Here is a 25058-nt window from a genome sequence, read left to right as displayed (position 1 = left end):
TGAGAAGGAAACCGAATTTTCTTGCAAGGCGTTGAAGAAGCTCTTGCTGCATTCCATGGAGGCCTCGTCGTAGGTCATGGCATTTTTCCATTGCTCACCTTGAAACTGAGTCTTAATCCCTAGTTATGTTTCTTTCAGGGCATNTAATGCCCTCTCTCTCACTTGCCTCTATTTCCCCTCGGGCCCTATGATTTCGAATAAGAAAAAAAAAAGAAAACAAAGGAGGAAGAAGAGATGATGGAAGCCGCTCCGAGAAGAACACCAACGAAGCGATATTGAGCTCTTGAAGCTCCCTCCGGTGAATGAATCGCAGCGGAATGATGACAATAATTCAAAGGAGAACTCGAATGAGAGGATGAACTCCCAGGAATACTAGAAAGGTNAAGAAACTCAAAACCAATCGATTAATCGGTTCAAACACAAGATTAAACGATGGAAATGCTAGTTTGTTCGGTAGGAAGTGGTTTAATCGGTGCAAAATGGAAATCAATTGGTAGAAATGGAGACAAGAGACAATTAAAACAATTACAGAGACAAAAGAACTATGTATAACTAAAATAGAAAAACTTTTAAGCATGTTCAGTGATCCACATTCAAACAAACGAAAACTTCTTGAAAAAAACCAGAAACAAAAGAGAANAAAAATAATACAAAAGATAGCGAAAATGAAATCCTATCCTGCTTTATCCAGCCTCAGATGTTTCCACCACAACACAATTGAAAAAGTTAATAATTTGGAAAACATCCAAAACCAAACTATAACCAAACTATGTGATCGTGAATCATTTTTCCCCAAAAAAAAATGAAAGATAAAAGGAAAGAGAAATGTGATTTTCCCGCCCACTCCCTCTGCACTCACCAATTCAATATACTGATTTCCTTTTATACACTTTCAACCTTTTATAAAGAAAATTATTATTCTGCTTTTTTAAAATTTTTAAAATTGAAAGGAAAAAAAAAATTAAACTATAGAAAATTAATTTAAAATAATTTTCTAAAAATATTAAGTTTAAGTTTTAATTGCTCTGAAAGGGAAAAACAAAAAAAAAAAAAACATAATTAAAGGTAAATAAAATTTGGTTTCGCAATAAAATTTGAAATTAAATTTATTGTCATCGATTTTTCCAAAAATTAACTTTTCTCTTGTAATGTAATTTTAATTTTGAACTTATGAATTATAGAATAAATATAATGGTTTAAATAAAATAATATAGTGTGAAAAATGTGAATTAAATAATTAATTGTTTTTATGAATGAATATTCTAATTTATTTTTGTAAATGTGATTCTTGTAACTTCTAGATAAAAAAATAGAATAATAAATATAATAAATAAAAAGACAATTGAGCCAATTAATATACTCATAAATTACAAGGTTTAATATTAATGTTAACTTCTTAAAAGGTAAATAATTTAAGAAAATGTTTGAAAAAGATTAAAAAGATTTAAATAATTTAAATGCAGGTTTTTTCTAAGGAAAGTAAATCAAATCTATCCTTTTAATTAATTGATCTCATTTAAATTAAGGAGTCAAATTTATTGAACCTATTTCTTTAGAAGTATAAATTCCAGTTTTTTTATCCTCTAGGTATTATAATATGATTATTATTTTACGTTTCCAACTTAAAATTATTGTTATTGTTATTTAATATTTTTATAAAATATTAATTGTTTAATTACACTATTAGTTTTTTATCTTTGTTTGGAAATTCGTCTCCTAATTTGTTTTTTTCAATTGTGTTTTTATTTTCTTAAAAAATCATTCAATTTAATCATGTATTAGTTGATAGTATTTTATATTTATTTATTTATTTATTATTATTTAAGTAAAAAATACCACAGAGTTGTAATACTATGTAGTACCACATGCAAAAACAGAAACAAAAGTTAGAAACTCGGTCAAAATCAAAAGCTCGTTAGTAAAAATTATAAATAAAAGAACTTATTAGTTAAAATCATTAAATTGAAATGACAGTGAACTAACTCTCAACACAATGAAATCCTAGTTTCCTTTTTAATGCAGTAGAATTCACAGAACAATTATCAATCTCCACCGTATCTAGGAATTAAAATGAGAATTATANTGTTTACTAAGTTAGAATTCATCAAAAANTAGAATTACACTAAAATAATAGCTAAAATCACTATATTAACACATTTGCAAAATCAAATATTTTACTCTGTAAATCAAATCAAATAATTTTACTCTGTAAATCAAATGTCATAAAAACAAAAAATTAGACACTAAACACAACTTAAAAAAGGGAATACTTTCTGAACTTCAACATGTATTCATCTGTGTTTTTTGTTACAGCTGAAGCGAGATATGGACTCAGATTCTGCTTTGACAGAGGATCTGATTGCATACAACATCATCTCCTTAGACACATCTTCTTCAATAAATGTTATTGTTTTTTTACCTGAGGTGAGTTACTTTGTTTGGGATTCCAAATTTTTAACTATTCAGGTTAACTTATTTTTACCTGAAAAAAATGATTGTTAGGTGCAAGCATCAATGTCAGCTTTGAAGTATTTCAATGGCTTGCCAGAGTTGCCCAAGGGCTATTTCAATCCTTCATTGAGGAACACTAATGTGTTTGACTTTTTGCAGTGTATTTTTGGTTTTCAGGTCTGTATATTATGATTTCCATGTTTTTTGAAATCCAGATTAGCGTGATTCTTTCAATTGTAGAAAATATATATTTTTTTATTAGGTCCTCAAAATTTGCATTATTTTTAGAATATATAAATGATTATGGGCTAATCTTAGTGTATTTACTGTAGATTTAAAGTTCTTTTATTTTACCCATATTCCAATTCTTCCTCTTATCCTTTAAAATAAGTGATTAATTTTCAAGTTTGTTACGGGGAAGTTATAACTAGTTATTGGATTAACTAGTAATACAACTAACAAAGTTGTTCTAGAAAGGAATGTTTTTCATGTAAACATCCCAAAAAGATTTATGTATAAATCAACTGAAAGAAGCTATTGTTTAATTAAAATTTTCTAATAACTTGTAGAGATTGCTAGATTGACTTTCCCACCCAATTTGATGTCATGCTTGCCCAAAGTTTAAACATATAATCACATCCCTCCCACACACATATTACACATATAAAGACACTCACACAAAAACAAAAAAAACACAAATACATACACAAACCTCGCCTCTACATACACAAACTCATCCACACACAACATAGATACATGCACACATACACCTTAACACACATACACCTCAACACACATATATTACATACACAAACACATATTTCACACACAAACACACAAACACATACAAAAACACACGTAACTATATCAACATAGACACAGACACACTCACGCACACATATATCACCCAAACAAACACACACACACACACTCTCACGTAAACATGCACACACAACACATAAACATACATTCACACACAACACATAAACATACATTCACACACACATACACACATACATGCACATACACACCCCCACACCCCCGCAAACATAGACACCCTCCTACCCACACAGCCAAACATATTACACACACACAAACACACACTGACACATATATAAACTTATACTGACACCCACATAAACAAATAAACACACACATCACACAAAAATATACCCGCATAAACACAAATAAAGGCACACACACACTCACACATACAAATACAAAAACAAGCACATACAAACACAAATAAAAATACACACACTCAAATCTAAACAAACACACACAAACACACGTCCACATGCAAACTGACACACAAACACACACATAGACACAAACATTCCACACACAAACACACACTTTCTCACACAAACACATGTATTAAACACATAAAGACAAATATACACATGCACAACCGTGTAAACATATATACCCACACTCCCTCACACACATATTACACACACAAAGACACTCAATCACAAACATTTCCAACCACAAACAAATACACACACTGACACAAACACAAAAAAGAAAACACAGATACATGCACAAACCCCCCTCCACACACACAAACTCATCCACACACATACACATATAGATACATGCTCACATACACTTTAATAAACATATATTACATACACAAACACATATATTACACATACAAAAACACACGTAACTATATCAACATAAACACAAACACACATTCTCACATAAACAAGCACACACAACACATTAACACACAGATATACACACATATATGCACGCACAAACACCTCCCACACCCCCGCAAATATAAACACCCACCCACTTACACAAACCCATATTACATACAAACATTTACACATTTAAACTTATACCCACACCCACAAAAACACAAACACACACATCACACACCACACACCTGAAACCCCAATTCCTAGACACCAAAGCACACACATACCCATCCACACACAAAAATATATTAACCACATACACACATCCACCCCACAAAAATAAACACACACACCCACCACACTACACACACATACAAATTTATACCCAAACACACATATCACCCACATAAACACATAAATACACACAAGCAAACACACACAAACACACATATACCCACATAAACACATAAATGTATAAACACACATTGACACAAACATGCACACACACTCACACAAACATACCTACAAACACACTCTCACACAAACTTATACCCACAATCTCATTCACCCATACACATATCACCCATATAAACAGATAAATACAGACAAACATAAACATAGACACACACATATTTTCTCCCTCTCAAACACTAAACAACTCAATTACAAACAAACAACACACACATAAATACATAAATAAACACATACAAACATAAATAAAAATACACAAACTCAAACCCAAACAAACACACACATATACATATTACACACAAAATGCAAACTGACACACACACATTCACAACAAACACATACATAAACACAGACATTCCACACAAACATAAACATACACAGCACAACCGTATGAACATATACCCACACCACTCCCACTCTGTTACACATATTACGCACACAAAAACACTCACACAAATACTCTCAACCACACACACTCACACAAAAAAAAACACAGATTACAAACTCATCCACACACATACACACTTAGATACATGCACACATAAACTTTAACACTCATATATTACATACACAAACACATTACACACAAACACATACAAAAACACCCGTAACTATATCAACATAAACACAAACACACTTACACACATATCACCCAAACAAATACACACTCTCACATAAACATGCACACATAACACAAACGCACATTCACAGACACATACATGCACACCACTACATCCGCGCAAACATAGACACACACCCACTCAAACACACTCCCACACTCTTACAACCATAGACACACATGCATGAACACACCCACACAAACACATACCCTTTAAAATAAAATTACTTTTAAAATCAAAAGATTCAACTAACAAACAAACACAAACAATTAGCAAACTCTAATGACCCCTAAAACATGATCACAAAATACAAAAGACAATCAAACAATATAAAATTCTACTCCTATAGTAAGGCTTGTAACTTTGGCTAACAAGACACGTGTCTAGCTATGTCAAATTTAAAAAGAACAATCAAAATTGCCAAGCATAACGGACTTTATAAAAAGGCCTTTTACAAACCAAAGCTAAAACTAAGAGTAACAATGGGCTGACACAAACCCATTACAAATCAAATGCAAGGAAAATAAAAAACAAAAGCTATACTACTTTCTTGGTACGGTCTGCAGCACTTCACTATATCAAAATGTGGCCGTCAACTAGCTCGATCTCATCATAAAGCTTAATGTTTCAATCCTGAAACACAAATGAACAAGACTGTTGTCACTTACACCCTTAACCAAACCAATTTACACAAAAAGATAAAGTAATTTGAACCTCCCTTTCTCGGTCTTGTAAACTTGATACACAGAATTGATCCTTATTGCTCTCAAAATAATATCTCAACTGATAGTGCACAAACAATTCCACTAATTCAGCAGATCAAACAATTATAATCCTATCAATTACAGGCCATACAACACAATTTAAGCATATAAGAAGCATTTGATATAAAAGAAACTCCCTTTTTCTTGGCTGCAAATGCTTGATATTTGTCATTAATTCAAAAGTGCTAAGGCTACTGTTTGTATCACAGGTTCATGCTCACGTTCATCTTTTACACTGCACCAAACCAAAAACAACAAATATTCCCAAATAGATCACAGCAAACACAAATTGCACACTGTTTGAGACACACTAGCAATAACACTTTGAAGTTCTGCACATTGAACCATGACAGCAATTTACTATATCTCAACTGAACACTGTTTATCAAAAGGTTTTTGCATCTGGTTCATAAACCAGTAATACCAAGCAATGTATAATGTGGGAAGTGACTTATCTAAACTGCTAAAAACAAAGTTGTAAGCTAATTCAAAATCAATGGACCATTTAGATCAAATAAAAGAGTGAAAGATTGCTGGGATTGAATTTCTCAATGAAAGATAAATGCAACAGCGTGTGCAGTAACAATTTTCACAAGCAAAACAGAACAAATCAAATAGTTCAACCAATCAATTTGGACAACAACTGAAATCTACATGTGGCAGTTTTAAACAATCACAGTTGCCTGCTCACTCAATTTCCTGCACAATGATCAATCACAAAATAGTTAGCAACAATTAAGTAAAACTGATTCTCTCATACAAATGTACCAAGGAGATTAGGCTAAAATTAGCCTCACTAAGCTCACTACACTCAAGGCTTCTCTTTTAAAAACATAAAGCACACAAAGGAAAGGTTTGGAAGGGAGATTCTCCCTTCTCAGTTGAAGGCTAGATAGTCTAAGATAGTTTTTAGACCACCACCACCTAGGATGCTACCAAACACACAAACCTCTTTCAAATTCCAGAAATCCAAGGTGAAAGAGCTTCTCAATCAAAAACAGCTAGGTAAAGCAAGGTGCAGGATACAAGTATTTAATTAACGGCATTTTGATGGTGCAGGTACAGGTATCAAGGTATCCAAACTACAAGTACCCGCTACTTACTAATAATTATTTGTGAATTTTATGTGAATACTTTCTTAAAAATTTAAATGATCAAAATAAAATCATTAGTGAAAAATATATGAATCATGGAAGAATCAAATTTGACTTCATATATTTCTATTTTCTATTTAGATCTATGAGATTGGAGTTATTATGTCAAAGATTAATTTTTTAAAACTTACATCTTCATACAATTCATTCAAATTTATGTAAAAGACACTGTCGTTGACAAGGAAATCTACCACAGATTAGTTGGCAAACTCATTTGTCTCACACTAGACCTGAAGTTACATTTGCATTGAGTCTAGTTAGCCAGTTCATGCATCAACCGAAGGAGACTCACTTGTGACTGCAGTAAGAATTGTGCAATATCTAGTAGTAGTATATGTAGATGCTAACTATCTTTTGTCAATTGTGGATCAAAGATCAACTACTAGATATAGTACTTTGCTTGGTGGGAATCTGGTAACTTAAAAGAATAAAAAACAAAATACAATAAGATCCCGTGTTTGAGCAGAGTTCAGGACAATGACAAAAGGAATAGATGAACTACTATGGCTGAAAATCATCTTTGAAGACTTAAGAATAAACCAAGATGAACCAACGAGACTTCACTATGATAACAAATTTGTTAGTAGCATAATCCATAATCCAATACAACATGATAGAATCAAACACATTAAAATTGATCAACATTTTATCAAAGAAAAATTAACAAAGGGGTTGAATAGCAACAACTTTGACATCATTATTTCAATAATGGGAATGGAAAATACATATTTACCAACTTGAGGGGAGTATAAGCAATCATATTTTATTACTTCCATGTTTAGCAGATTATAATTAAAGTGTATAATAGAAATATCCCTAAATCATAGGGATATGATTATATTCCTGAATCATAGGGATCCAATTACGTTAAATGTTGCTATAATATTTCCTAAATTAGTTTTCCAATCTTGTATATATATCTAATGTGATCATAGCAATAAAACCATTCTATTATACCCTAATATTTGATATGGCATCACAGTCATTTAAAACCCAACCTAGTCAAGTTCATAAGGATTGTTGTAATCTCAAACTCAAGATGTTCATCCATTGACGTGATAGGTGTGTTAGAGATCTCACATCAACTACTGCACCTTTAAAACATCCTCATGTGGCAGATCAAACCAAACATCCTTAAATATCAAAAGAGACAGTGTAAGAAACAAAGGCATGGTCTCATGGTCTGTTGAGTAGACAATGGCAGTATCCCGATCCCAAGGCTGCCACCTCTAATCAAGCAGGCCTAGTTGTCAGACCACCCTTATGTTCACTACTGGACAATGATACCACATTACCATCACTCTGAATTGTTTATCTCCAATGAAGTTGTGCAAGAGTGGACCATACACAACCTGATAGTTCATGATTGAATAAAAAATTCAACTCATTCCAAAACCAACCAGCTATGAGAGATGTGCTGTTGTAACCTGGGTTAATATCTTTAGAATCTTCCTAATTAGAAGAAATAGATACATAATATTTTATTTTCCCTAGATTTTCTAGTTTCCCTATTACCTTTTTAGGAGAATTAGATTATTACAAATAGAGGGTATTAGAACGTATTTTTTAACGATTTGAATAATAAATCAGTCTTATTTTCCACATAGTATCAGAGCTTGTCTGATCCGCTTCCACTGTCTTTGTTGTCTGCCGACGGCCGACTACCATGGTCACCGGCAGCCCCCTAAAATTCTCGTTTTTAACCTGTGTTTTGAAATGGGCTCCAATTGCCCTAGTCAAGTTCTGACTTTTTTCTTCCGGTATTGCCTAGAGTTTTTCTGAGTATCATTAGAATGGGATTCGAACCCATTCCCTTGAAAGCCATTGCCTTTGCTATTTTTTTTTCGGTTATGTATCATTGCTCTTCTCCGTTGTCCACTGTCCGCCGCCTGCCTGCGTATGTCGCCGACCACCGTTCACCGCCGGCCACCGTCACAATTCCGACCTGTTACCAGCAGATCTGGACCGTTTCTTCAAGCGACGGCCAACCCCGCCGAAGTCAGGATCCGACTCCGCTTAATGCGCCTCTACGCGCAGCCAACGTTGCCGACGCGTGCCCCTGATATGTCACAGTAATGCCATCATTTTGCCACTGCACTGAATCGCTCTCAACAGGGTGACCTCTTGGACACCACTGCGTCACTTCTTTCTTCTCCATCGAGAAGGGTTCTCTGCCCCTCTTTCTTGTGTGCACTGATTGGTGCTTCTTGCCGACGTATCCGCCGCTTGTGCCGCTGAAAGCATCAACACCTGTGGCCAAGCCTGTCTCCTCCATCTGCAGGGTAGTGTAATCCCTACAGGCTGTTGTTGTTAGCCTCTGCAGGACAGATGTTTCCTGAAGGCTTGTTATTGTTCAGGGCAGTTAAGTCCCTTAAGATTTGTTGCTACTCAAGGCAGTTAAGTCCCTTGAAGTCTTGTTGCTGTTCAGGGCAGTTAAGTCCCTTAAGGTTTGTTGTTACTCAGGGCAGTTAAGTCCCTTAAGGTTTGTTGCTACTCAGGGCAGTTAAGTCCCTTGAAGTCTTATTACTGTTCAGGGCAGTTAAGTCCCTTGAAGTCTTGTTGTTCACCACTATTGATGACAATCCAGTCCCTACAGTTTGTTGCTATTCGCCGCTGTAGGTCTTCATCTGTTCTTGCAGTTTGTTGCTATTTGCTGCTGCAAGTTATCATCCATTTTTGATGGAAGTCTCTCTCATCCATCGATGTCCAAGTTGAAGTTTCATGGTGCTAGTTCACCCTCATCCATTGCTGTGCAAGTTGAAGTTCGCCTTCGTCCGTTGTTGTTCAAGTTGGATTATTGAATCCGTTGTTGTTCAAGTTGGATTATTGACTTTATCTCTGATTGAGTTTGTCTATTCCAAGCTTGAGAGGGAGTGTTGTAATCTAGGATAATATCTTTAGAATCTTCCTAATTAGAAGAAATAAATACATAATATTTTATTTTATTTTATTTTCCCTAGATTTCCTAGTTTCCCTATTATCTTTTTTAGGAGAATTAGATTATTACAAATAGAGGGTATCAAAATGTATTTTTTAACGATTTGAATAATAAATCAGTCTTATTTTCCACATGTGCCTTGGTTGACAAGGACACAAGGCTCACATTTAAACTCATTTCAACTTTCCTATGTAGAAACACTGAAGCCTTGGAGAAATGGCATGTATAGGAAAGCAAACAAACATTTGAATGAGCAAAAATAATCTGAGTTTGTTGTCCATTATGAGGAAAGGAGCTTGATCAACTAGCATTTTCTCGGGCTAGCATTAATGCTACCACAAGGAAATTCTCAATAGAAGAAACAAAGAAGAGAAAGCAGCAAAACAGTGGCATGTGAAAGACCAGCTCGTTTGACATGACTATACAGGTCTAGACCATAGTTATGGCCCGTTAGGATTGTTTCATATTTGAGTGGGTGAGTGCATGACAATTTGGACGAAACAAGTCTAGATTGTGCATCAAAAATAGTATTAGGTGTTACTTCTGATGCATACATATGAATAATGACCTCTCATCCACAAGTTGAATCCTTTGGGGTCATTTTGCTTCTTACCCATCTATATTCTGTCCAAGTTCATTTTGTGAGGTAACAAGACAAGGAGATATGTGACAGAGAAGAGAAAGAAAGATAGAGAGAATTGGCCTCTCGGATGGATAAAAGTAGTTTTTGGAAGATGATCCTTCTTCTTACACCCCATGTTATGTTCCTGCTCCCCCAATTTATCAAAAATCTTCATTTTACTCTTTCTATTCTATTAGTCATTCATCCTCCGAAATATCCCTAGTTGATCATGATGTTCACACACATCTCATTTCTTGGAGCATTCAATTTATTAAGAAATAAGTTTAACCAAAATAAGGTACGAATTATTCTCTTAAATATTTATAATTAGATTTATCTCTAATCAATCTTCAACAAATTTGATAAAAAACCATGTTTTATAGATATAATCCAAACATATAATTATGAATTTTGAATTCTACAATCTTAAATACAGTTCTAAATTTTGTATTTAAAATGCATATCTGCAATGCATTTTGGATAATACTATTCAAATGTATTTTATATTACACAATTTAAAAATAAATTATACAAACAATGAAGACTTTTTGTCACACTCGGTTGAATATAGGAGAAATCATTGGGGGTGCATGGAAAAGGAGATGTAAAAAATACATATATGTTACCTCAATCCTTTTAGATTTAGTATGTGTGGGCCTTTATACTACATGCACTACACTATGGAATCAATTTCTTCTTGCTCCTCCATAATTTTAACTTGCATCCTAATAATTTTTTATATTTCGAATTATAGAATCTGATATGTAAATTTTATATTTTAAAAAATATAATTTAGAATATATTTTTTTTATTTTTGTATTCTTAAATATATAATCTAGAATATAGTGTTTTGTATTTTGAAATGAATAATCTAGAAGATAAAAACTTATTCTGAATTATCATCCAAAATAATTTATAAGGATAGTTTAGGATACAAATACATGTTACAAGATTTTATAAGGATGCAAGTTGAAATTTAGAGGTGCAGAAAGAAATGACCACTACGGATGAGAATTCCAATAAATGTACTAAACTAGGCTTAAGTCCATTGATGCAACCCCATAAATGTTATCTAAACCCCCTGCCCTTCATTACAATAAAAAGGAACATATACCCCTAGCCCAACTACACCTTTAAAATAACCTCTTCTTGGTACACTTACACCTATTTTTCTCTCACTCACTTTCTAGAATTGTCATGAGTACTAGTTTTTCTTATTAAACGCAACTTATGCATCACAATATAACAAACTGAGCATAGTTACCATCTAAAATCCAAATTAGAATGGACTGTTAAGAATTAATTGTACGTAAACATATATATCTCTGCACTGAACTGATCTAAGGTTTTCAAAATTATCCAACAAAACCATAGCAACAACAATCAAATAATGGAGAAGTTGATGACAAAAAGGTAAAGTTAATGGTTCTAATTTGTTCAAAAAATACATCATAACCAACTTGTTTCTCATTCTAGACTTTTCACAATTAAATTTCAAGCAAGATTTAAAGTTATGAGACAGTTTTGCAAATTTACCTGTATGCAAGTTATGGCAGCTACTCTAGCCCTTGAGTTCTGCACTCTACCACTATCATTAGCTGATCCATCTCCATCACTAAACTCTGAATCTGAAGACGTAACATTAATAGTAGAAGACTCACTATCTGACATGTATTGGGAATGCCTAAAACTACCGTGCTTCACATTCAAACAGTCCCTTTTGCGCAAGTGTGGAGGCCTATATGTACCATGATAAGATTTTTTTAGTAGTTCCCTGCTTGCCTTGGGACTCACACTACTAAGCTCCATCTGTTTGTGACCAACAAGCAAATAAGTACCTGGTGTTCTACCTGAAAGGCCATAAACTAAGAACATTCGCAGAACAGCAACAAAAACTGACACCTAGAGAAAAAGTAAAACAAGTCAAAATGATTAGGGGTATAACATTTCTTTACTCTTTGCATTAAAATAAAAAAGAAAAAAAAAAAAGTCTTAAACTTACATGATCCGAAACTGCACATTTTGGATCAATGAGGATAAGATGTAGACAGCACAGAAAAGATGCATGTGACTTGCAGCAAAGTATAAAATTAATGACATATGGCCAAAGTATGAACCACGTATGAGTTTCATCATTGATTTCTAATAAGTTCCTCCAACATACAGATTACCTGGACATAGCACTATCTTCCACAACAGGGGGCTTTAATGCCAAGACGTCTATGGTTTTCCTGAACACCTGTTTCAAAAGAGACTAGATCAAAAAAATCTACAACTAATAGTTTTACAAAATGAAATGCAGAATTATCATACACCTCAAGAATTGATCTCCAAATGTCAACAGGGAAGGATGACCCAGCTCTTGAGCTTGCTTCACTGAGCATCTCAAAAGCCACTGTCTGTAATTCACTGGAACTTCTTTCTGTGGAAAATCTCATATTAATCCCAGTAGATTTTTCTTTACAAATTGAATGAGGCATCCAAAATGGCACACCATGAGAGCAATCGATAACATCCGAGTAAAAATTTAACCAGTATAATATCTTCAGATTGCAACCATCTTCGATGAGATATAATAATAAATCTGGAGAGGGAGCAGATTTTGAAGAGTCAATTAAAAGTATCATTTATTAAAGAAAAAAAGTTGAGTACTAACAGTAAAAGCAGCAAAATAAAGAAACATTTTAATAGTATAAACTCAAATTTTGGACCAACACCATATAGCTCTTTCAAGCAATAGAGGTCAACATATGTTATTGAGTAAACAGTATTTTCTCATTCATATTTAAAAACATAAAATGACAGAACGCATTAAAATACATATACCANAAACTTGGAAAATTGCAAACTACAGAAGCATATTCATAGGATTTGAAATATATGATGAATTACCACCATATTATCACTTTGAAAAAATCTTCAAGAAAATAAAATCCTACAAAAAATTCTANAGAATAGCACAAGGCGCCTCCAAACCCTTAAGGTGTAGAGTTAATCCCCTTTCAAGGATGGTACCCTGGACAAAAGGTGGTCGCAGTAGGAGATTTGAACCCTATACTANAAAGCAAAGTCCGGGCACTCAAGAGCTTAGGTTGTCAGCATACCCAGCGCAATAACTAGCAATTAATAAATAATAATATACTATTAGGATACAAAAAACAAATAAAGCACAATGGCCACAATCCACAATTTATCTAATAAACCCTAAAAACTTCAGTATCTTACTTTCCTGATCAATTATCAAAAGGTATATGCAGAAGCTATTCATGAGAAGCCTGATAAACAATTTGAAAAGGAAATAAGAAACTAAAAAGGCAATGAAGTTTGACTTTTTACCTTCTTTTCTTCAAGCTTATTGTACCCAAACAAGTCTAGCCTCTCTTGTACTTGCTGAGAGGTTAAACCTTCTCTTGTGCATTTGAGATTATCAAAAACCTCTTCAAGAGGAATGTTCTCCTGCATGTCACAAATTCCAACAATGAAGTGTTAACTGATAATTTGCATTTAAGAAACTATAATAAGTTTTCACGTACCAGATCAACAGCTTCCTTTATAATAGCATTAAGTTCAACAGATCCCTCTCCCATTTTGAAGCTGCTTATCTTCTATTCTCTTCCAACAACACAATATAAGCACTTTTGAGCTGAGTCTCAGTTAGAACCCTTTAAATGTAGATATTGATGAACCATATCAGCAAAACATAATAAAAAATGTTAGCAATGCCCCATAATATATTTCACATTCACAGCTTTTAATCATGTCTTGTTGCATCATCTTCTTATACAATGTTGTGCCATAATGGTAACAGGGTCAAGTCCCAACATTATATATATATATATATATATATATATATATATATATATATATATATATATATATATATATATATATATATATAACATAATTGTCACTGAAACAGAGATTTGGGAAAAGTTGGAGCAAGACCCAACATTAATTTATAAGCTAAAATGACAAACACAACAACTCATCATCTAAATGACTGAATATTTTCTGAAGAAATGCGGAAAGCTTTTTGCCCCGATGAAATGTGCAAAAATAAGTTTGTTAACAACCTGTCACTTGAAGTGCTGCTCCATCACGACTAAATTCTCAACTTAATTGGTAAGAATTATAAAAGTCACAGCAATGGCCTACACAGTAAGGTTCTATTTAATTAAACAGTTAAACCAAAGTACAACACATACAAAATCTTAAAATTGAAAAAAAATATTTGTATAGGCTATAAAGAACATACCAATATCAAGCATATAAAGGTCATTATAGAGATTTTGGGCATCTGAAAATCCCCCAAAAACGAACAAGTTCTTGCCAAAAGAAACAGTTGAATGACCAGCTCGAGGAGGCAACAATTGGCCTGATGTACTCAGCTCTCTCCAGATTAAAGTATCTAATAATTACAGGCATTTCAAAGAAAATCATTATATTCTGAATAAAAATCATTTATTTCGCACGATTAATTGTACATTTATATTTGAAAGAAAAAGATGGAACATATCGATACCAGTATCAAGGATATGGACATCGGACAAGTAATAATCATGTCCATCTTCACCTCCTATTACAATAATTTTATTTTTCCAAGATGAACAAGAGTGGCTATCACGAGGAGATGGTGGAGTGCCTGATGTAGTAGCACACTTCCAGACAAACGTCTCTCACAAAGGAATTATCAGCATAACTAATATTTAGTCATTAATGAAAAAGTAACAGACGAATTTTCAATACAAATGCAAACGTGGAAGGAAAATATATGGAAAACCAACTAAAATGCTCAAAAGCTCCACAGTCGGAACCCCTACTTCTCTATGAGGTGCCAAACAAGAGCCGTCTCATTTCATTCTCAACTGAAATCATAGCAAGCCTCTAAAAGCAAGGCAGGAAATATGCAATTGTGCCAAGTTCAGACATGTTCTTTCAAACAAAAAAAAAAATCAACAAACTTGGAAACACTAGGCAATTTTAACACTTTCACCGAGATCTCATTTAAATGTCAAGAGGAATAAATCATGTAGGAACTAACTTTGAAAAAAGAATGTCAAATAAAAGAAATCAGAGAGAAAGTGTGAGACTGGTTTTGACCGATAAAGACGAGGCCAGTAACTAATTGTGATATATATCTTGATTTTAGGTATTTCTACAGATTTCCACCTTAAAAACCTATATACACGTATATGGCTAAATACAATTCCCCCAATCTATCTAAAAAACCAAATCAAACAATTAACCGCATTCAAAGCATTAGAGCAATTAACAAGGCCAAACGACACGGAATTTCGAAATTGAGATTTTGCACCTTTTTAGATGTTGTATCGGCGAGAGTACAGCCATCCTCCAGCTGTTTCCGGGCAAAGATCAACCTCTACTAGTCCGGGGGAATTCCTGGAAAGAGAGAAACAGAACCGGTCAAACCAAAAACGAATAAGAGAGAATGACTAATCAATGGTTCCATTTCAATTAAATGGCACCTTCTTTGTCCCGAATCTTTGTTTCGATTAAATAACGGAAATGACGATTTAAGACTTAGGGTTTTGCTCTTCATATCTCTTCCACGGAGAGTGATTCCAAAGGGAAGCACACCGGTCCAGATCTGGAGCCCCAACCAAGAAACGTGAAGGTGCCCCTACGAGTAGGGATTTCTTAGTGAAGATCACGTCAGAGCAAGCAGCCCGTAGTTGGAGTCAAGACCGCTAAAATGGTGCACTTGACGAAGACTGGCGTCCAGAAAGAAGGAAGAAGTGATTAGGTTTTCACATATTCGAATCGTAGCGGAATGATGACGATAATTCGAAGGAGAACTCGAATCAGAGGATGAACTCATGGAAATTCTAAAACCCTAGGTTAATCGGTTGAAAACTCTAGAATGAGAAAGAACCCTAATCTGGACACGAAGGAACCCTAGAAAGATGAAGAAACTCAATATGAACCGATTAATCGGTTCAAACGCAAGATTAAACGGTGGAAATACTAGTTTGTTTGGTAGGAAGTAGTTTAATCGATGCAAAATGGAAATCAATCTGTGGAAATGGCGGGAAAGGAAGAGAAGAAGAGAGAGAAACCCTTTGAATGGAAAATAAATTTGGAGATTAATAAAACGTTAAATATCATAATTTAATAATCATAATCGTCTAATTTTCAAACCTATAAAACGGCAACCTTGAACTAACTGGTTGGGCTGCTTTAACCGAAAGGTTTTGAAATGTCTTATATGCCCTCCCATTCTCCCACCCTTTTATTGCACCACCTACATGCATAATTGGAAATAATTAATCAAAGTTGACGCCAAAATTTTAACACCAATTTGACATTGCGACATGGCAGTCTGTGATTGGTTAAAAATTTATTTTTTCAAAAAATAAAAAATTGACGTCATAACTTAGGATCAGATTTGAAAATCTGATTTCCGGTTTTGCCCTTGCCCTTTTTTATTAGAGAGAAACGTTTTCATTCTTTTGATTTCTCCTATTGACTGTCATTACCTCTTTCCGATTTGTTTGTGGCCGTCGTTCTTGCCCATCACCGACACTATCCTCTTGGTTCTCTTGTTCGATGTCCTTGCCGTGTTCGCCATCATTTTTGTCCTTGGTGTTGGTGTCTCATTTCTTCATATTATGCACCACACCTTACTAAATTGTAGAATTTTGAAAGCCATTAAATAAAAGCTCACCAATTTCGATAGGGATTATGGCTAGGGCATGGGCGTTTCTTTCTTCTATCAAGGATGTTTCAGATGAACTGTCATTCAATCCCTACAGCAACGAAAAAAAATGAAGTTTAAGAAAAACATAATCTTAAATAATTGAACCTTCTATTAAAGTTTTACCAGGAAGTCTCCAATTTCAAAATAGTTGTGAGCCACTCAAAGATGAACAAGCTCAGAATTCGAGGCAACATCCAATCGACATAGAGGGCTCATGTTCTTGAGATAGTTTATCGTATTCTGTTGTGTTTGAGAAAATCATTTGGTTCGAAAGTCAGTAACTAGAAGTGTATCAATAACCTAGAACCTAATCCAAAAGCTCAATCTTACAAAAAATAATGCATTAATGTCTAGAATCTATTAATAAAAAATGTCAATGATAAAGAAACCGGGACAGTTATTCCTGCGTATAATATTTAAAAGATATATATAATTAAAAATTCAATTTTTTAAATAAAATGATTTAATGATTTTTATGTTATTAAATACGATAATGTATTTTTAATATATTTATCATTTAAGAATAGTTTATATTTAAAATACTAATTCATTGTTTTTTACTATTTTTTCATTTTTAATTTTTAATTACTTTCATTTAATAAATTATTAAAGAATAATTTATATTAAAGTACTAACTATTTTCTATACTATTTTTTCTATTTTTAATTTTAACCATTAATGATTTATAATTACTTGGTCATTTAATAAAGTTAAATTTTAAAAAATATATTTTACTTTTATTTCTTAATACAATATTATTTAAAAAACAATATATTTATTAATAATATTGTGAAATAAAAAATTACTTCCTATATGAATTTTTTTCTTAATTAACTTAAACCGTGATAAGTACTCCTAAACAATATTTTAAAAATTAGTTACGCTTAGGGTTATAATTACTATTAGGGTTATAATTACTATTAGGGTTTGGATTATGACTAGGAATAAGGTTAAGATTAAGATTATGGTTAGGAATGAGGTTAGGATTAAGATTATGGTTAAAGTTAGTTGTTAGGATTATGATGAGGGGTGAGGGTAAGGATAAAGTCGATAGTTATAGAGTTAAGGTTACGGTTAGTAATAGGTTAGGGTTATATTTAGAGCTATGATTAGGGTAAGAGTTATGATTAGGGTTAGGATAAGGATTATGATTAGAGTTTGGGATCTGATTAAGGATTAAGTAGAAAAAATGTTACATGGCCACAAAATCAAAGCTTTTGAGATAACTATTCCTTGATAGAAGCAACTCTTTGTACAATAATATATGACAAAAGTAAATTTCAATTGCATTTTAGTATAAGCACGAACATGGTGTAGAAACAAGATAACGAAGGGGTGACATACCCAATTTATCATATAAAGGTACACAATAAAGTCCGAGTCCATGAGCATTGCAGGCCTGCGATTTTTTGTCAATATGTTAATAACCATTGGGTGAAAGTAGTTCAGGAGTCAGGGATACCCATAACTGGGAAAATATAAGCATAGAGATATAATTAAAGAATTGAAACTCCTTGCATAGAGTACATATTCAATATATAAGAAACGAAGCTTCATTGCAGAAATATCTTATTCTCCTTTCAGCTCCATCAAGACTAAAATTCTCCACCAAATAAACAACAAAATAGACATAGAAATAATAAATACTCAACCCCAAATACAAGCAAATGTCAACACATGAATATTGCAGAAAACTCCCACACGTAGGGTAACTACTTCCAATCGAACAGCAAAATTAAGATGGAAAAAACACAGAGAACAGAAGGCAAGGGAATTCAAAATAAAATTTACCTCCATGCTCACAATTCATTTTGCTGAATTGGAACCCTGCAAACCAGTATATATGAATTAAGCTCAAAAGAACAAAATGCTTGAAAATATAAATATTATCATATATGAAAAAAAAAATATCAAAACATATAAACAAGGATCCAATATACAAACTTACGTGCAAAAGGGGAATCTGTCATCCGCTAAGCACTTCAACTCATGAAACCAAGTTTTTAAATCAATAGAAATAAATTTTGGGTTGTGACCAAAATGAATCTCAAAACTCAGTCCATAGAATAAGCTGGAGTTACAACAATTTCCATTGTATCACTACTAGACAAAATATTATCTCCAACAAATACCAATAGCGTTGATTGAAAATCTTGAGCATAAAGTTAACAAGGGTGAACATCTTTGACTAGTTTGATAATCACCAAATGACAAACAACNCNATAGACTCAACATATTATAATTTGGGTTTGAACTTAACTAAGTCCCAAAAGCTAATTCATAAGATGTTGATTGCTGTCCAATAAATACCCTATTTTGGTTATAGTAGCTAATCATATGAGATGCATATGATCAAAAACTGGATGTTATTATGACTGGCACTTGTAATCATAACTTTTTTCATGATAAAAGCACAGAAAGTGTTTTAACATTAATTTAATAAAGCCAAACAAAATTGAATGGGGATTGTTAGTACAAAAGAACACAGTGAAAGTTGATCAGTGTTAGAATACATGACAAAATTTCAATAATATAGCAACAACTGTATTTTACAATTAATTTGAATATATCTTGGGTTACCTCTCAAGATTAGTCCCTGTATTATTTTTATCCCAATGATTCATTAATTAGTTAGATAATGTAGCATTAGCATAAATAAAGGCCAATTTTATATGTTTTTGTATCACATTGGAAAAAGCCATATGTTATGAACCTCTCCAAGAGATTCCAATATTAAAATATATAAGAAACGAAGCTTCATTGCAGAAATATCTTATTCTCCTTTTAAGCTCAATCAGGACTAAAATTCTCCACCAAAATAACAACAAAATAGACATAGAAATAATAATAAATACTCAACCCTAAATACAAGTAAATGTCAACACATGAATACTGCAGAAAACTCCCATATGTAAGGTAACTACTTCCAAGTGAGCAGCAAAGTTAAGATGGAAAAAACACAAAGAACAGGTGGCAAGGGAATTCCAAATAAAATTTACCTCCATGCTCATAATTCATTATGCTGAATTGGCACCCTGCAAACCAGTATATATGAATTAAGCTCAAAAGAACAAAATGCTAGAAAATATAAATATTATCATATCATATGCAAAAAAATAAAATATCAAAACATATAAACAAGGATCCAATTTGCAAACTTATGTGCAAAAGGGGAATGTTTCATATGCTAAGCACTTCAACTCATGAAACCAAGTTTTTGAATCAATAATGAGATACTTCTTAAATCTTGGGTTGTGACCAAAATGAATCTCAAAACTTAGTCCATAGAATAAGCTGGAGTTACAACTATCTCCATTTTATCACTACTAGACAAAATATTATCTCCAACAAATACCAATTGCATTGATTGAACATCTTGAGCATGAAGTTAACAAGGGTGAACATCTTTGACTAGTTTGATAATCACCAAATGACAAACAACTCGATGAACTCAACATATTATAACTTGGGTTTGAACTTAACTAAGTTCCAAAAGCTAATTCATAAGATGTTGATTGCTGTCCAATAAATATCCTATTTTGGTTATACTAGCTAATCATATGAGATCTCCATCACAGTCCATTCTCATACAAATACCAACATTATAAAGCAAGGTAGTCAAATTTGAGAGTTTTCATAAACTAAGAATTACCTAAGGAAAAAAAGATTAAATAAAATCTATTAATTACATATATGCATAACATAATACTTTTTACCCAAATGATTCTATATTTCAACTTAATGATAAAGAAAAGTAGCAAACCACAATAATAAAGTATGATATTATAATAGTGTTAAATTGATTAAACTTGAATAAATGGTGACCAAGCATTGGTCTAGTTGGATATTTCACAGCAGACAATATGTAAAAGTACATCACACTCAGCACTGAATTGACTAATATTTTATTAATAAGTCATAAGTTCGGTTTTGCATAACATTGATCTGGATCAACACCGAGTCCTAAACCAAATAAAAAACTAAACAAGAGCATAAGACCTGATAACAAAATATAAAGAAAGACTCCAAAAATACAAAAGGAGTCCAAAAAGGAGATCGGTTGTTTAGAAAAAGCAAATATAAGAAGGAAAAAAAATAACAAGATCAAGCAAACAAGAAAACAGAGAGCACAAATAACACATAACATTTCATAAAAATCATGTCCTGCTCTATCCAGTCTCATATGTTTCCACCACAACAAAATTGAAAAAGTTAAAAATTTGGAAAACATCCGAAACTAAACTATATGATCATGAATATTTTTCCAGGAAAAAAAAAAGGAAAGATAGAGGGAAAGAGATATGTAATTAAAACAGACATAGAGAAAGAGAAAAGATAAGAGATAAGAGAGAGGAAACCTGCAAGGCCTTGACGAAGCTCTTGCTGCGCACCATGAAGGCCTCGTCGTAGGTCATGGCGGAGTTGAGCGGTGCGGCAGTTGGGTGCTCAAACTCCATTGCTGCAACAGAACCGCACGCTGAGAAGAAACGTGAGCCGAAACGATCACCACAAAAATATATGATTTTCCTAGGGGTTTTTTAGCATTTCCGGGGGTTTTAACCCCAAAGAATACATTTCCCGCGGTTCGGAAAACCACTGGGAAAACCACAGGCACAAAATTAACTCCTATTTCTAGGGGTTTTCGGCAAATCGCCAAAACTAATCGGGGTTGTGCTAAACTACCCCTATTTCCAGGGATTTCTGGAAAACTGTCGGAACTAACCGAGGTTGTGCTGAAACCGCCCCTATTTCCAGGGGTTTTCAAAAAACCACCGGAACTAACCAGGGTTTCTAGAAAACCGCCGAAAATAACTGTTTTTGTAAACCAAAACCAGATATTTTTTGTGTTGAAATTGGATTATGCTTCAGATAATTTTTTTGTGTTGAATTGGAATTGTACTCCATCAACTCCCTTGCATCCTCTTGCTTTATCTTTTCTATATTGTCCTCTCAACCGGTTCACTTTCTACATTAAATTTCACTCTCACATAACTTTCAATTATCTTTATTGGGAAATTCTGATACCACACGGGTAACATTTTTGCACTTTAATGTGTTTTAGATTAACTTGATGATTAATGATATCCTAACGTCACTAAAATGTATGTTGTGGTTAATGATAATATCAGTTTGATGATGTGAATGACATTTGAAGTTTTAAATTGTGAGATCCAAATCATATGTTACCTATGTGCTTTTTTCCTCTTTAAATTGTGAGATCCAAATCAACGTTCAATTATTCTGATATCAAGGAAACGAAATTCGTCAATTAAAAATATTTTGACCAATTATATTACCCTCTCCATGTATTCTTTGTAACGTCTTTCAATTAGATCACCTCTCCATAGATTTCTCCTGGAGTATGTACTTAGGGAATAATATCAATAACAGAACCAAAACTACGTTATGCAAAACATTATATATTGACTAAAAAAAACTTATTAATATATAACTGTTAAAAAATAAACATATGTAAAGCATATGTAGGACACCATAAAAGTATTACCCAAGCATGTGTGGTAGAAAGGGAAGAAAATATGCTCGGATCCTCTTCCAAAGCTAGGTCACCAACAAATGCTCCCAAATCGAACACATTCTTTTGTGCTTTCCATGTGGACTCTTTATATCAGCAGGGTACATGAAGATACCACCATAAAGCAATGTTCGATGGATGTCAGCAACCCTACTGTGTTGCTCATCATTGTTAGAATTGAAATGAAGACATATGAAAGAAGGCCAAGATACTACAAGAAGTTCAGAATCAAATACCTTCCTATGTACCTAAGAGACTTTGGTGGTGAACCATCTTGAGGAAACTTGCACTTTTGTACATATCAGCAACAGAAAGTGTCAAAAATTGTCATTTATGAAAGGAATTATTAATGAATTAAATAAGCTATTTATGAAAGGAACAGAGATGTTGCTTTTAGCATGAAAAGCATTATCAATATTCTCTTACCTCCATGTCCATTTCAAAGCTATTGACTCTTTTTCTTCTTGTTTATTTTCTTTGACCATCACAGAGGTTTGGACATTCACCTTGTTTAAGTAAATATAAACTTAGCAAGCAATAACATACTCGTTGATTATACTGAACAAGACATAAAAGTCCTCTAATTTTGTATAGGGTGTTCTAGAAAAGCAAATTCCAAACCAGAAAAAGAGTGAGAAGTAAACAACCTGAAAACCAGTGATCCTTTTCCCTGATGTTTTCTTCTTTCCTCGTAAACACAACTGAGCATCTAATTGCAGATGTTTATCTAGACAAGAGAATTCAACAATATGAAGATTGTTATACGCTGCTACTCATAATCTTTTCTGAGATCATTGGTTTAAGTATTCATCTTCACTCTTCTGCACTTCTTCATTATCTGCTACCTTTGCTGGAATTGTGGGTCCATTTTTAATCACAAGCCAAAGCTTGTAGTCAATAGATGTAATGAATACTATCATTCGCCTCTTCCATTCATCGTATTTTCTGCCATTAAAATATGGTGGCTTCCGAATTGATTGTCCTTCACTCATCATATTACTCATTAAATTTCCACCACTTGATCAACCTACAATTGTATGATGGTTAGATTAATCAAAATTCACCCATGAAAAAACTAAAACGTAAGTATGTAAAATTTACAGAATGTAAAATGCAAAATTTTATTTATATTTTAAATCATTCTTATAAATAGATAATAGTTTTTTCAATCCATATCGTTATAACTTTATTCACTATCAAAATTTGCTGTACAAAAATATGTTAAATAATTAATTATTTATGCCACAAATATACAAGTATATATATAAAACATTATCAAAATTAAAATAATACAATTACATATATATCCACCTACAAGAACCCGTGTGTATTTTATTCCAATTTTTGAACATTCAAATGAAATTTAGTATTTTATATTTATAGTCACACATATATATTGACTAAGAAAACTTGAACATCAAATTGAAAGTTTTGTTTTTTATCAGCATATCAAATTGAAACTGATATATAAAAGCATTTGGAACTGGAAGCAAAAGCAAAAAGTTATATATAAAAGCATTTTAAATATTTGTTAAAAAACATTTTTCATAAAAGAACAGTAAAATTTAGCAGCACCTAAAAAGGAATGAACAGAGTAGAGTAAAACATGATGATGTCACAAAAAACAAGCCGTCAGTGATAATAATCCAAGTTTGCATGGGTGCACTTCCCTCTTCTAGCTTTAGGCCAATTATTTTAACAATGTCAGAATAGTACTGAAATAACAGTTTGATCTTGGCAACTATATTCAACTGCATTCAGAAATTCATTGCCCCTAAACAAGTGTTTGACAAAAGTTTGCAAATCTCACCTGGAATAATTCTTGACCATGATATGGAAAATCTGTAGGCTTCTAAACGCATGTCGGCCATGAGCTGAACATCTTCCTGCACGAAGTCAAGGTATGCTGTTAGCTCAGAACAAACAACAAACTCTTTTTAGGTGAACAACATGAATATAAAGGAGTAGAAAATTATAAAATTCATCTTATGCATATGCACGCATACATACATACATATACATATACATATATATATATATATATATATATATATATATATATATATATATATAACAGCTTCTTATGGTTCTCTCTAAATATACTCCACGATTACTCACCTTATATTTGTGATGTTGGT

General features: G+C 32.9%; 1 protein-coding gene across 50 annotated transcripts; it reads right to left on the bottom strand.

The window, feature by feature from the left end:
* Positions 1-5304: 5304 nt before the first annotated feature.
* LOC106778288 lies at positions 5305-25058 on the bottom strand. Of its 50 annotated transcripts, none has more exons than XR_002666101.1 (23): positions 25039-25058; positions 24731-24806; positions 23568-23947; positions 23347-23426; positions 23157-23209; positions 22894-23073; positions 21746-21846; positions 20387-20422; positions 19179-19214; positions 18732-18786; positions 17511-17627; positions 17167-17436; positions 16829-16931; positions 16156-16401; positions 15984-16069; positions 14925-15077; positions 14203-14331; positions 14006-14125; positions 12985-13253; positions 12672-12908; positions 12418-12571; positions 12206-12297; positions 5305-6654 (listed from the first exon to the last, which is right to left on the bottom strand). XR_002666101.1 is itself a non-coding variant. In XM_022776125.1 (14 exons), the coding sequence occupies exons 9-14, from the start codon at positions 13147-13149 to the stop codon at positions 7492-7494; spliced, it is 534 nt and encodes a 177-aa protein (XP_022631846.1). In that variant the 5' UTR covers positions 13150-13253; positions 14006-14125; positions 14203-14331; positions 14925-15077; positions 15984-16069; positions 16156-16401; positions 16829-16931; positions 17167-17436; positions 18732-19172; the 3' UTR covers positions 7269-7491. The 50 variants fall into 50 exon arrangements, 2 of the variants coding, with proteins under 2 accessions (XP_022631846.1, XP_022631848.1); XR_002666120.1 differs by having other exon boundaries at positions 5305-5824; XR_002666132.1 differs by having other exon boundaries at positions 12418-12519; positions 12841-12908.

Source organism: Vigna radiata, unplaced genomic scaffold, assembly GCF_000741045.1.
Source record: "Vigna radiata var. radiata cultivar VC1973A unplaced genomic scaffold, Vradiata_ver6 scaffold_246, whole genome shotgun sequence".
Lineage (NCBI taxonomy): Eukaryota > Viridiplantae > Streptophyta > Magnoliopsida > Fabales > Fabaceae > Vigna > Vigna radiata.
This window is presented reverse-complemented; position numbering and strand designations above follow the sequence as displayed.

What these genes read in the sequence shown, in the direction of transcription:
- LOC106778288 (XM_022776125.1), bottom strand. Translation starts at nt 13,149, where the DNA reads ATGCCTCATTCAATTTGTAAAGAAAAATCTACTGGGATTAATATGAGA. An exon ending in TTTGGAGATCAATTCTTGAG is followed by an intron (nt 12,909 to 12,984) that starts GTGTATGATAAT and finishes CTTTTGAAACAG; the next exon opens with GTGTTCAGGAAAACCATAGA. An exon ending in CTTAGTTTATGGCCTTTCAG is followed by an intron (nt 12,408 to 12,519) that starts GTAGAACACCAG and finishes TGGTACATATAG; the next exon opens with GCCTCCACACTTGCGCAAAA.